The sequence below is a fragment of the Lontra canadensis genome, unplaced genomic scaffold (assembly GCF_010015895.1).
Source record: "Lontra canadensis isolate GAN:19392208 unplaced genomic scaffold, GSC_riverotter_1.0 scaffold15, whole genome shotgun sequence".
In the NCBI taxonomy this organism is placed as follows: Eukaryota; Metazoa; Chordata; class Mammalia; order Carnivora; family Mustelidae; genus Lontra; species Lontra canadensis.
In genome coordinates, this window is record NW_022631009.1 from 17,265,389 (window position 1) to 17,278,542 (window position 13,154).

At 49.1% G+C, this 13,154-nt stretch overlaps 1 protein-coding gene across 1 annotated transcript in view; it reads right to left on the reverse strand.

The window, feature by feature from the left end:
- Positions 1-492: 492 nt before the first annotated feature.
- BAALC (BAALC binder of MAP3K1 and KLF4) overlaps positions 493-13,154 on the reverse strand; it is an 82,525-nt gene continuing 69,863 nt past the window's right edge. The window contains exon 3 of the mRNA XM_032858550.1: positions 493-737. Coding sequence (XP_032714441.1) covers positions 627-737 — 111 coding nt within the window. The 3' untranslated portion in view covers positions 493-626. The remainder of the gene's footprint in view (positions 738-13,154) is intronic.

The window sequence follows — 13,154 nt, forward strand, 5'->3', positions numbered from 1 at the left end:
GACTGCCTCGTGGAGAGAGCTCCTGAAACACAGTGTGGGTGTTGGGGGGGTTAGCTGGTGTGAAACGGGATCTGCATCTGTCTCCTACTGAGCTAAGGAAACAAGAAGATCTGGGAGTCTTCCTGCGTCTCGATTTCTCCTATATCTGGATTTGCAGTCAAGTGAAAGACAACTTTTAAGTGAACGCAGTATTCAGTACTCTGATGGCAGTATTCAGAAAGGAAGAAAGAACGAAAGAATAAGCTGACCCAAAACAGTGCACATGAGCCCGGGCAGGAGCGCTTAGAACCCACGGGAGCATCTCTCACCAGGGAACCTATTCCTACTTTGTTTCAGCAGCCCCCCTGTGGCTGCACTCACCACTTTTATAGCAAACCACACTGCAGGAGCTGCAAAGAGGCAAACCGCACGTTTGCAGCTTGGTACCCTATGCAAGTGCTGTGCTGATACAGCTACGCGGTAAGTGGGAGGCTGGGAATGTCCCCGAAGCCCAGGCAGGCACTGGGCTGCCAAGTACAGTTTCTCAAGGCAGCAGCATCTTCACATCCAGCAAGGGCCACCCACTTTTTCGAGTCTCCTAGGTGGGGTCCAACACGTGGAGGGCACAGAGAAGTCCGTCTGCCCTGCTAGTTAATGTAATTCTTCGCCATTCTTCGGTTTCTGTCCACCTGTCGGATGCTGTCTGGAACGTTAATGGTGACTTCTTTTGCAGACATTCGCTTAGCGTCTCTTTTAGCCTGTTAAAAAGTTTAACGTCATGAACTGAGTTAGTAGAAAATACACAAATTTGCATTTGTCTCTTGAGATTGTAACGTACACACACACACACACACAAACACACATAGAGGCAGGAAGAAGAACCCGCTAGAACACAAGCATGTAACTCCTTTTCAAAGCTTTCTCTGTTGAGACTCTAATGCTGACCTAGCACAGAGCCTAGCATCAGGCATGCTCAGTAAAACACTGTCCAATGAATGAATTGCACTGATTGGCGAAGGTCCGTCCAAGGGTAGTGTGGAAGGTTCCACAGTTTGCATTAGTAAAGCAGTGAAGGCGTGCAGCTTTGGAGCAAGACTTTGTGGTTCAAATACTGACTAGACAATTTCACCAGGAGCAAGTTTTTTCTAACCTAACCCTCAGTTTTCTCATCTGTAAAATAGGGAATAATAATAGCACCCATCTCACCAGATTATTGTAAGGATTAAATAAGATCATGCATTAAAGTACTCAGCATAATGCCTGTCACTAAAAAAAAAAAAAAAATGACCACAAAAAGATTTAGTAAGTAAAAAGTAAGACAGATTATCCACTTCAAAGTGAAGATAAGCCAATGATAACAGTCCGGCGTTCATACTAAATACTAAAGCACGGACTAAACTGTAGGTTCCTCAACTACATGTATCCCACCTCAAGAGTAAACTTCAACTAGTGGGGAGTGATTTTGTGCCCCTTCTGCTCAACTGTATGCTTGGAGTGAGCATGAGAGGGTCATGGGAGTTGTCTCCACAGGGGATGGACAGAGACGGGTGCTGCCACGGGGACCAGCTGCCTAGCTCCTGGGAGTGCAGTCAGTAAATCCCTTCCAGATGTCCCCGTGGAGTGCTCAGCTGTAGAAAGCCACCTCACCCCGGGTCCTGCACTTACCATGGTGGCCCAATGTGGGGGTACAAACATCTGGCCCTTTTGGCACAAAGCAGACCAGCTCTGACAGGCCACTGGGCTCTAGAGTTCCCCATGGGGTGGGGTCAGCCGCTGCTCAGCCGCATCTGGCTGGCTCACCTTGTCCCTTGGCCACTCCCACTTCCATCCCTCCTCTCCACAGGGGCTGATGCCCAATGAGCATTTTATATAATGACACTTCAATGTCACACCTGAGGGAACATCTCCCCATACTGGGCATGAGTGTGAATAGATGCACATTCTTAATATAATATGGCCCCTGATTCAAGCCAGCTACTTTATCCAAAGTGCATCCAAAGACATGGATGGACTACGGGGCCACTGGAGAAAAAGAAACTGGCCTGTTTGATTTACTAAGTGATATGCAGTTTGTAACCTGTCACATGAATGCTGTGTAGCAGACCCCAACTGCTGTTGAGTGTGGGTAGCACCCGGTTTTGAGAATTGCCTTCATCTGACTGGAACCATCTGGCCCAGAAATGCGACAGAGGTCACACCCTTATTCCTGGAGGCAGCCCAAAGCCAATGTCTGATTGTCAGGGATACAAAAGACTGGCCATTTTGCTTCGAGGGGATATAAATCTAGGACATCTTCATGCTCCAGAACCCCCGTGGGATCAGACCCCCTGTGGGATTCAGCGGAGCTCACGCATTTGCTGACCTGGGTCCTCTGCCCCTCCTGCTTCCCTGACTACCATACAGGCTTCACATGAGACGACTCGTTCCATCAAGTCGTCTCATGGTTTGCCCAAGAATCCTCTTCTCAGGCTCCGCTTCTGGGGAACCTGACCTAAGAGTAATTTATGGGTGATCTGCGGGGCATTTAAGGGATAATTTTGACTACTTGCAATTTCAGTCCTTTCCGTTGATGTCTAGAGCTAGGACTTCACTGTTCTCTTCTTTATGATCCCAGGGCCTAGCAGCGTCTGACGGAGCAGGTTCTCTCCACTGGAGTTTGGTTGAATCGTGGATAAATGAATGAATGGGCACACTGCATTTGCCAAAGCGCCCTTGTTTGAGCAACCAGAAGTCCATGCCGTTTTAAGGATTTAGTCTTCTCAGCTCTTCCAGGACTGAACTGGCACTAGGGCAAGCGGTGACTTTGATGGGTTTCTTTTTCCCTAAAAGCAGAGAACTCCTGAAATCCCACAACCAAGTTTGTCTTCTAAAGAAAAGTGCGACAATTATGAGGCCATTTCCACCGCTCTGCATTTCGGGCGTTGCTGCATCAGCATGGTGGACCCGGCATGGAGACACAGAGGCTTTATTCGACAGCAACTTTACCCTCAAACCGGTAGGCAGTACGAGAGCTCTCCAGGATGGAAATGTAAACTTTCCAAATAGTGTAACTGCTTTTCTGTAGAGTTACTGGCAAGACTTCACAAAAGGCTGTTAAAGATTATACACAGAAAATGCTCTGCTCTATATTTTAGTCTGCTTTTCTAAGCTTAAAAATATAAGCAAAAAATTCAATAGTTGGCTGATTCTTCATTTCCTCGCCCGTTTGAGGGTCCAAAGCTACAAAATAGTTGTTCCCAGAACGGCCACAGGATATGTATGGCTTTAATCTCAAGCACAAGGGGGCAATTTCTGTTTTTTCTTTTGGCAGTTTCTTAACTCCATATATCCCAAGCCCCTCTGGTGGCGGCATTTAGGGCGCAAACTTTGGGGCCCACAGAGGGACACTCAGGGCAAGGTTCTGTCACCAGTTAGCTGCTGTGAGACACGTTGCTTTACCCTCTGAGTCTCAGTTCCCTTACCTGAAACATGGGGCAATAATGCCTGATTCTTTGTGGGGCTTTTTGAGAGAATTAAGCACATCAGTCCACACTAATAAGGTGACCAACTTTTCCCAGTTGGCCCAAGACTGGCCCGTTTTTAAAACTCGAAGTTCTCCATCCTGGGAACCCACTCAGGCCCCCGCAAACCAGCACAGTTGGTCAGCCCAGTTAGAGCTGTCATTAATTTTATTTGCAAAGTGATGATGTCAAACATTCTGAATTTCAACTGGAAATCACCTTATTCTACCAGAACTATGGCTCTCGATCCTACTACTTCTAAACAACACCGACCGTAAGCCTGCGGGGCCCGCGTGTGGAGAAAGGGCCGCCGGAGGTCTGTACTCCAGTGACGGGTCCAGGCTCTAAGCCATAAATGATTCCCCTTTCCAAGAATTACGCTGTATGAACCCTATCCAGTTAAACAGAACAACAAGGCGTTCTCCTGGAAATGCTTTGGGAAAGAGCACCTTTCAAGTTGGAGGCATCTGCAGAAAGTCAACCTCCCACGCACAGCAGCGTAGACCCTCACGGGGTCAGTCATTGCCGGAATCCAGTTACAACTTAGAAATCTCAGATTGATTTCTTTTCTTTTCTTTTCTTTTCTTTTCTTTTCTTTTCTTTTCTTTTCTTTTCTTCTCTTTTCTTCTCTTTTCTTCTCTTTTCTTCCTTCCTTCCTTCCTTTCTTTCTTTTCTTTCCTTTCTTTCCTTTCTTTCTTTCTCTCTTTCTTTTTTTTTAAGGTTTTATTTATTAATTTGACAGAGGGATAGAGAGCACAAGTAGGCAGAGCGGGAGGCAGAGGGAGAGGGAGAAGCAGGCTCCCCCCTGAGCAGGGAGCCCGATGTAGGGCTCGATCCCAGGACCCCGGGATCACGACCTGAGCTGAAGGCAGCCACTTAACTGACTGAGCCACCCAGGCGCCCCAGAAATCTCAGATTTCAAGCCCAACTGAGAGGGAGAAAGAGAACTACAATGCCAGATTATCTTCTCTAGAAGCCCTCTTGAGAAGTTGCATTGCCCTCCTACAAGAGAAGAACTATCTGGATACGAGGAACTATTATTATCCCATTTGGTTCCTCAGGCAGTGTATAGAAGAGGCATTTTCCCCTCTGAGGGGCTTCTCAGCCAGCCAAACCTTTTTATTTCACATCCCATTCCCTTTATTTAAGTACAGAAAAAGAAAACACGTCCCATTTGCAATTACTGGCTTTAAAAAAAAAATCTTCTGGTTCACAGCTCAGTGAGGAGAGAAACCTATTTGGCACCTTTTCCCTCTGTGGCTCTCTGCCCATCAATCCTTCTTCCACTTCTAAAATTCTTGCTTTCTGAGTTTTATCACCACTGACTCTTGTTAATGGGCTCCCTCTTGTTTCTCACTCAGCTTTACAGCTTTTCTATTCTTCCCTCTGCCTCATTTTCATTTCTGTAGGTTTAGAACTCTGAATCATGGATTTGGGCTCTCTTGATATTGCCTTTTTAATTAAAAGTAATTTATCAGCTGCCATTTCTCAAGGGTAACCAGACTGACTGATAACTTCCTGGCAGCCATGAACCCGGATGAACCTGTTTCTTTCTTTCTTTTTTTTTTTTTTAAAGATTTTATTTATTTATTTCACACACACACACACACACACACACAGATCACAAGTAGGCAGAGAGGCAGGCAGGCGGGGTGGGGCGGGGGGAGGGGGAGAGCAGGCTCCTCGCTGAGCAGAGAGCAGAGAGACTGGGGAGCTTGATCCCAGGACCCTGAGATCATGACTTGAGCTGAAGGCAGAGGCTTAAGCCTCTGAGCCACCCAGGTGCCCCCGAACCTATTTCTCATGGGGTTTAGAAGTTGAAGACCCAGCTCGTTCTCTGGGGAAGTGGGGGTAGCCATGGCTTTTCCAGGGGCACCTGGACTCGGGGGTGCAGCTGTGTCTGCTCACTAATTCTCATGCCTCCCCCAAAATGGGAATACAGATGTTCTCAACTTTACTTTGACCCCACAAATATATCTATACCTAACACGGCATCACCTGAACCTTTTCACAGTTCCTCACACCAACAAAGAAAAGCAAAGCTTACTGAGATTATGATTTAGCAGACATCAATTTTTCTACAACTGTGTTTTTTATTTATAAAACCAATACATGATTATGGTAAAAGAAATTCAAGGAGTAGAGAAGGCACAATGAAAAGTAACATTGTTCCCATGCTCTGTGCTTTCCCCAGGGGTAACCACAGCTAATGATTTCTCTCTCCCAGTATTCCTTACTTCCTTCCTGGCCTTAACCATGGTTTGGATTATATATATGCTTGTTTACTTGCATATTTTCTACATCCTCAACAGATTATAAACTTCCAGAAGGTAAGGACCCAGTGTGTTGTGTTCACCAGAATATAGCCCCAGAATGTAATTTAGTGCCTATCATGTAATAGACACCCAACAAATAACTTGGTGAACACATGTATGAAAAGAAATCTTCAGAGGCACCTGTGTAGCTCAGTGTGTTAAGCCTCAGTGGGTTAAGACCTTTGGCTGAGGTCATGATCTCAGGGTCCTGGGATCGAGCCCTGCATTGGGCTCTCTGCTCAGCACGGAGCCTGCTTCCCCTCTCTCTCTGCCTGCCTCTCTGCCTACTTGTGATCTCTGTCAAATAAATAAGTAAAATCTTAAAAAAAAAAAAAAAAGAAGAAGAAAGAAAGAAATCTGCATAAAGAAGACACAAAATGTCCTGGGAATAGCACACCTGTTTACACTGCCCTGCCCTAGAACTTCCCTACGGTATTTACATTATGCTTACAGTTGACTGTTTCTTATGCCATCCCTGAGAGACAGCCAGAAGTGGTACTGCCCTCCCTTTCCCAAGAGGCAGTGGAAGTCACTCAAGCCAACATAACTTGCCCAAGGCCAATGTCAATGTAGGCGGTTGAACTGTAAAGACGGTGGACCCAGGTCCCACATCCAGTCTCCCACAACTCTGCCAAAGCTTACTCTGAATTTTCCACTGTTTTGTTTTTGGTAATGGGAAGGAAGAACATGGGTTTTGGAGGCAGACAGATCTGGGTTTTAAGTCTAACACAGCCACATCACTATTCCCTGTGTCATGTTGGCCAAATACCTAACTTTTCTGAGCCTGTTTTCCTGAGTGGAAAATGCTGCCTTCCCCTTAGAGTGAGGGCTAAAGATGATGCCATGTGCAGTGTGGCTGGCTCATAGTGGCCACTGAAAATATCAGTTTCCCTTCCTTCTTCCCCAAAGATTAAAGACAGCCTTGTCACCTGCAACTCAAGACATTTTTCTTCTTTTCAATCAAGCCCTATTAAAGGGAGACAAACAATAACATCTAACTCTTTCCAAATTCTGTGATTTTATTTGCTGCTGCTTCATGGCATTCGTTTGAGGTCATTAGGAAATAGTTGATCATAGCAACCCCACCCAGGGCTAGGATGCTAGGCTCCAAAGGCAGAGGTCAGGTCCTGCTTCAGGCAAAACTCTCCAGAACTTACCAAGCCTGGAGCAAATCCTGTGCCCACAGCAGCATTATCCCCTGTACTCACTTAGCCTACTCAGCGCAGGGGTTTAGATCTATCTGGTAGGGAGTGCCAAAAGGAGTTATTGCTTTTCAACTTGAACCTCTTATAGATCAAACACTGGGAAGGCAGCAGAACCTGCTTGAGAAAAGCACTGGGAATCCCACAGAGGAGTCATCAATCATATGATGGGCGCTGAAGGAGGGTGGGGAGGGAGCGGTGCTGTGGGAAGCCTTCCTAATCCTAGTGAAGTGCCAGGCCAGCCTCACTCGATCGATCCAGGAGACCCAGTCTAGGATTTCTCCAATGCTGAGATGTCAGGAAGGTCCCAAGCAGTGAATGAGTGTGTACTAGGTTCGCAGCCTGAAGCAGGCTCAGAGGGCAAGGGCATAAAGAATAAGGAGGTCTCTGCCCTGAGAGTCTTCTCATCGGATTGGTGTTTCTTCAGACCTTTAGATAAATAGTGAGTCTTGGGGCACCCGGGTGGCTCAGTTGGCTAAGGGTCTACCTTGAATTCAGGTCATGATCCCAGGTCCTGGGATGGAGCCCCATGTGGGGCCTCCTGCTCAGCGGGGAGCCTGCTTCTCCCTCTCCCTCTGCTACTCTCTCCCTTCCTCCCTGTCAAAGAAATAAACAAAATCTTTAAAAAAAAAAATAATGAGCGCCTGGGTGGCTCAGTCCTTACGCATCTGCCTTCAGCTCAGGTCATGATCCCAGTGTCCTGGGATCGAGCCCCAGATTGGGCTCCCTGATCGGCGCAAGCCTGCTTCTCCCTCTCGTTTCCCCTGCTTGTATTCCCTCTCTCACTGTCTTTCTCTCTCTGTCAGATAAATAAATAAAATCTTAAAAAAAAAAAAAAAAGAATAGTGAGTCTTGCAATTCTTCCTGTATGTAAGGTGGCAGGCAGCAGACAGTGGCATATATGGAGGTAGTGGAAATCACTACACACACACACACACACACACACACACACACACACACAGCCCTATACTGCTACACTGCCTCCTCTTCCCAGGCTCAAACTACAGTGTGCATCAAAGCACCTCCTGAAGACAGGTCTCCCTCTCTAGCTTTCCTCAACGGTTTCTTTTGTTTGGCGCCCCAAGACTCACTATTTATCTAAAGGTCTTTTAACATCATGTTTTTGCTTTGCCGTGTCTTTATTTTGTTTTGTTATGCTCTTCTCACATATCTCCTATCACCACCATCCAGGAGCAATTCTGGGCTTATCCCGTCCTCCTTTCTGGATCCGGCCTCCCTCTTTGGCCAGGGCCATCCCCGTAGGCTTCACCGTCCCTCCGGGGCTTGGGAGCCAAGCGAGGAAGCTCCTCCTTGGAGAGTCGGTCCAGACATCGGTGACGTTCTTCAGCACAGTCTGGCCACTTGGTCAAGAGAGATAAAGTCACCCCCAATGACGCAGCTTCAGAAGACAGGCGGGCTCACGGGAGGCCGGCCGCCCACTCGAGTCTCGCCTGCTCAGAGCTGTATCCACACACACATTTCTACCTCGGCTGAACACTTTTTCTAGTTCTGGGGAGAAAAACAGGAGTCCTAGGGCTGAGGGAGTGGCACGCTCAGATTGGAGAGCAAGTGTCTGGAGGCAGCCCGGAGCTCCTGAATGACAAATTAGCCGGACAGAACAGCGGCTGTAGGACTGCCTCCTGGGTTTTTGTCAAGCTCAGGGAAGAGGCTGGGGGAAGGAGACCCAGGCAGGGATTGCTCGGGTGCTGAGCTGCAGGAAGGCCCCAAGTGACTGGAGGAAATCAAGATACATCAGAGAAATCAAGACGCCGTCTCCATTGAGGCAGCTCCAGTTTGCACAATATCGTTATTGTCACCTTCCTTTCGCTAGTTAGCACCTGTTCAAGCCGGCAGAAGACAGGGGCCAAGGGAACTGATAAAAGGAAGCTATGGTTTGTCTGGTGGGGCATGAGGTGCAGAGGGGCTCAGAACAGGAGACACTGCTGCTCCCAGCCATTCCTCAGCTGTCCCCAGAACCCTCCCGAAAGCAATCCGAACTGTGGGGAGGCATCTCTATGAAAGGGAGGAGTTGCTATGCCCTCTATGTGGCCTTTCATTTCCTTGAAATAAATAGCACTACCTCAAATCGGGGAAGCCTGAGTTCATTTACCCTGTATTATCTGACGCCCCAGCCTCACCCCCTCTAAACCTGGCAGCCGCTTCAGCACACAGGACACGTGTTCCTTTTCCACTCCCGGATCCTTGGCATCAGAACCCTGCCTGGCACCTCGATGGCACTCTGGGGAAGAACATGACACGAACGCATCCAGTGCTTATAGGACCCAAGCTGAACATTTTCCAGGCCTCACAAGGACTGCCTCGGCACACAGGCTTGTTCTGTCCATGGGGATGCAGACAGGTACCCAGAGATGCCTGCTTCGTGAATGGTTCTTCTGGAGAAAGAAAGCTCTTTAAAAATGCCCAAAGCCTAGGGGCACCTGGGGGGCTCAGTGGGTTAAGGCCTCTGCCTTCAGCTCAGGTCATGACCTCAGGGTCCTGGGATCGAGCCCCACACTGGGCTCTCTGCTCAGCAGGGAGCCTGCTTCCCCCCTCTCTCTCTCTGCCTGCCTCTCTGCCTACTTGTGATCTCTCTCTCTTTGCGTCAAATAAATAAATAAAATTTTTAAAAAATAAAATGCCCAAAGCCCGTCAGCCCGGGGCTGGATGCGGCACAGGAGAGCGCTGTGGAACGGCAGAATCTTGTCTTGGGGGAGCAGAGGAGGAGGGAAGGGGAGAGTGGCTACTGCCCGAGCTGGTCACTGGTCACCGAAAATGCAGGAAGCTGTAGCCCAGGGTGCAGGCAGGCAGCGCGGAAGAGGTGGTCCGTCGAAGGCGCTGGAGCGTTTAGGAAGCAAACGATTTTCCCTGAGCAGATTCACTGCTGAGAGCTGTGTGGGGACGAGATAGCTCTGCTGACAGGAGTTTCAGGGAGAGGTAAGCTTGGCTCATAAAGCCCACTGTGGATAGGAAACCTGTGCCATGGCTTCTGGGGACACAAGACGCCTGGTGGCTGGTGAGACCCCAGGACGCAAAGATCACTGAGGCACCTGTCCGAACACTTGGGACCGAAGCACCTGCTCCCTGATCTTGTTTGGGAAGTGGCTGCGAGGCAGCCATCGCTCACTGGACTGCGAAAACCACCTGTGTGGATGGCTGATCAACGGGGCCACCGCTCCTGGGGCTGTACTGGTGGGATAGCTCCTCATGTCCCCTGCCGCTGGGCTGGGGAGGGTGGGAGTCAGTGTCCTCCGTGTGTGTGTGTTGGGGTGTGGGGGGGACTGCTTCCCGGCTATCTCCAAGTCTCCGTCCTCATCTGTCAGCTGGGGACAGTATCAGTGTTTTACAGCTGTCGTGAGGATTCGGTGAGACACTAACAAAGTGCTTAGCATCCTCAGCCTGCCTGCAAGGCTGCTGTCACAGGCCTAAGAAAGACTAAGCACAACTCATTGGTTTTCTTTATCTTTTTTTAAAAGATTTTATGTATTTATTTGAGAGACAGAGAGAGAGAGTGCATGTGCAAGGGAGGACAGGAGTGGGACAAAGCAGTCTCCCCACTGAGCTCGGACATGGGGCTCGATCCTAAGACTCTGAGATCATTACCTGAGCCAAAATCAAGAGTTGGTTGCTTAACCGACTGAGCCACCCAGGGGCCCCAACTTCCTGGCTTTAAATTCTTACATCCTACAACTGGAATCCATCCGCAGCAGGTTAGTGTGTAAAGCTGGTTAGCGCGGAAAACGATTTGTCAGTATCTCTAAAAGTCGCATATATCCCCATCTCATGAGCCAGGAATTCTACTCCTAGGAATATACTGAAAAGAAATGAACGTCCACCAGCAGGCATGCCCACGGACGTCAGCAGCTGTATTGTTCACCATGGCCCAGCCAGAAACGACCCAAATGTCCTTCAGGGGGAATAAGGTTACATTCACATAATGGAACAGACGTAACAATGAAAATGAGCAAATCTATGCAACTCACAACCACACAGATGAGTCTCACTGGTCTGACGTTGGACACAAGCAGCCAAGAACAAAAGAGCACACACCACGTGACACCATCTATAAACGTCTATAAAACAAACCACACTGGCCTAGAATGCTAGATGTCAGAAGAGTGGTTAGTCTGCAGAGGTGGACAGTGACTGGCATGTCCCAGTCACCACGGTGAGAGGCACAAGGGACATTTCTGGGGTACGGAAAGTGTTCTGGGCTTCATGTGGCTAATGATTATGTGGGTGTGCCGCCTTGTAAAGATTTCATTGTGTTGCCTCGTAAAGATTCATTGAGCTTAGGACTGACTTGGGCGTTTTTCTGAATGTACGTTCCATGTGGAAGACAGCGCGACTGTCCTTAATCAATCCTTTGCTGTCTCTCCAGTCAGGACTTCCTTGCCCTCCTGATGGGGGGCTTGTCCATGTGACCTGCTTGGGCCAAGAGGAGGTTAGCTGGCAGGATATGAGCAGAGACATGAAATGTGTTCCTGTAGTTTGGTTTTGCCCTCTTGGGTTTCTACTACAGTCATGAGAAGATATGCCCCAGAGATGCTGCTTTCCTGGACTGATTCCCAAAATAATATACATGCAACAGCCCGAACTACATGCGGAGCCTGGTGCCGAAGTCAGGCCTAGCCACTCAACTCACAGCTGATTGTGGCAGGAAAAATAAGATTGTTTGAAGCCACTGAACGCTGGTGTGCTTTGGTGTGCAGCATTACTGTGGCCATAAAGGACTAATACCTTATTCTTCAGTCAAAACTGTCCACATCTCTATGCTCCATCTTTATAAGAGTTACCTGTTTCAAGTTCCAGTCCCTGGCACCCACCTCCAGCACTTACATGAATGACTCATGACAACTCATGTCAAGTCAAATGAATCAGTTTCCTTTTCTATAAATTGGGGACGATGCTTACTTTACAGTGCTCCTGGGAGGATTTAATGCCCCAGCAGACCTAAAAGCACTTTGCAAATTGCAGAGCACAATTTTCAAGGGACGAATGATGGGGGGGCAGGACGCCAGTGTGTGTGGATCACGCCACACACCAGGCAGGGCTGCTTTCTGTCCCCCACGACCCAGCCTGACTTGAAGGGGGGGGGCACACGCGTGGGGAGGAGGCTCGGGTGGAGATGTCAAGCCCTACACTAAAGCAGTCTCCCAGGTTTTGAGCCTAGCTCTGTGGGGCCTACCCTTGGGGGAGGCAATGATGCTTAGGTCTCTAGAAGGCCAGCTCATGCACAGGCCAAGTAGGCAGTCCAGGACCCTAGGAGGGCCACCCTCAAGTTCAAGTCAATCCCCTCCCTCTCCATGTCTTTCTTCCGAGTCTGAAGAGCCACATCAGTGCTTGATTCCATCCTGTTGGGTGCTGTGGGCCTAACCACCCCCTGCTAATCCCCACTGCCTGATTTACAACACTTCTCCGTTTACACAGAACAGGCCCATCTGTTCTCTCACTGGGCTATTATTTCCATTGTGTGCATAAGGAGCCCGAGACTCTGAGAGATTAAGTGGTCCCGGCCAGGCCACTTAGTTAACAAGCGTTAGAGCTGAATTTGCAACAGGTTTTCTAACCAGGGTTAGGGTGGTAACTCACTCAAGTGAGCAAGAATTCCATCATTAAAGAACCAGCCGGAGCGTCAGGAAACAGGTGGCAGTGGCCTGAGGGGACAAGACCAGTAAATTTTGACAGGGGAGAGTGGGGGACATGTGTTTGGAAAATCAGCATCAGAGAAGCAGTAGACCTTGGTGGTGGGTGGGGGGGTTGGTGCAGATGAGGAAGTGGGGGAGGGAGTGGAAGGAGGAGGCGGACCCCTGGTCGGCCAACCAGGGGCAGTCTTTCCCGAGGGAGGAGCTAGGGCCAGCAGGGGGAACGCTTCCCCACAACAGCTCTGGGAGAAAGGAAAGACTGCAAAGGAGGCCTGCCGGCCTCTGGTGCCGCAGCCTTACCTCTTCTTCAACCCTAACAGTCTGAGGGTGATGATACCACCACATCTGGCAATGACAGCCCCCCTTGGAGACGCTCCCACTGACCACCTGGGCGGAGGGTGTGAGGTAAAAACGCCTGGCCTGACTCCTACCACACTGGTCTTCTCTCTCCTTCCCTGCCAACCCTGAGCCCTGCCCACTGCCTGGCCCCACACTGGTTCCTGTGACCAGTACAGT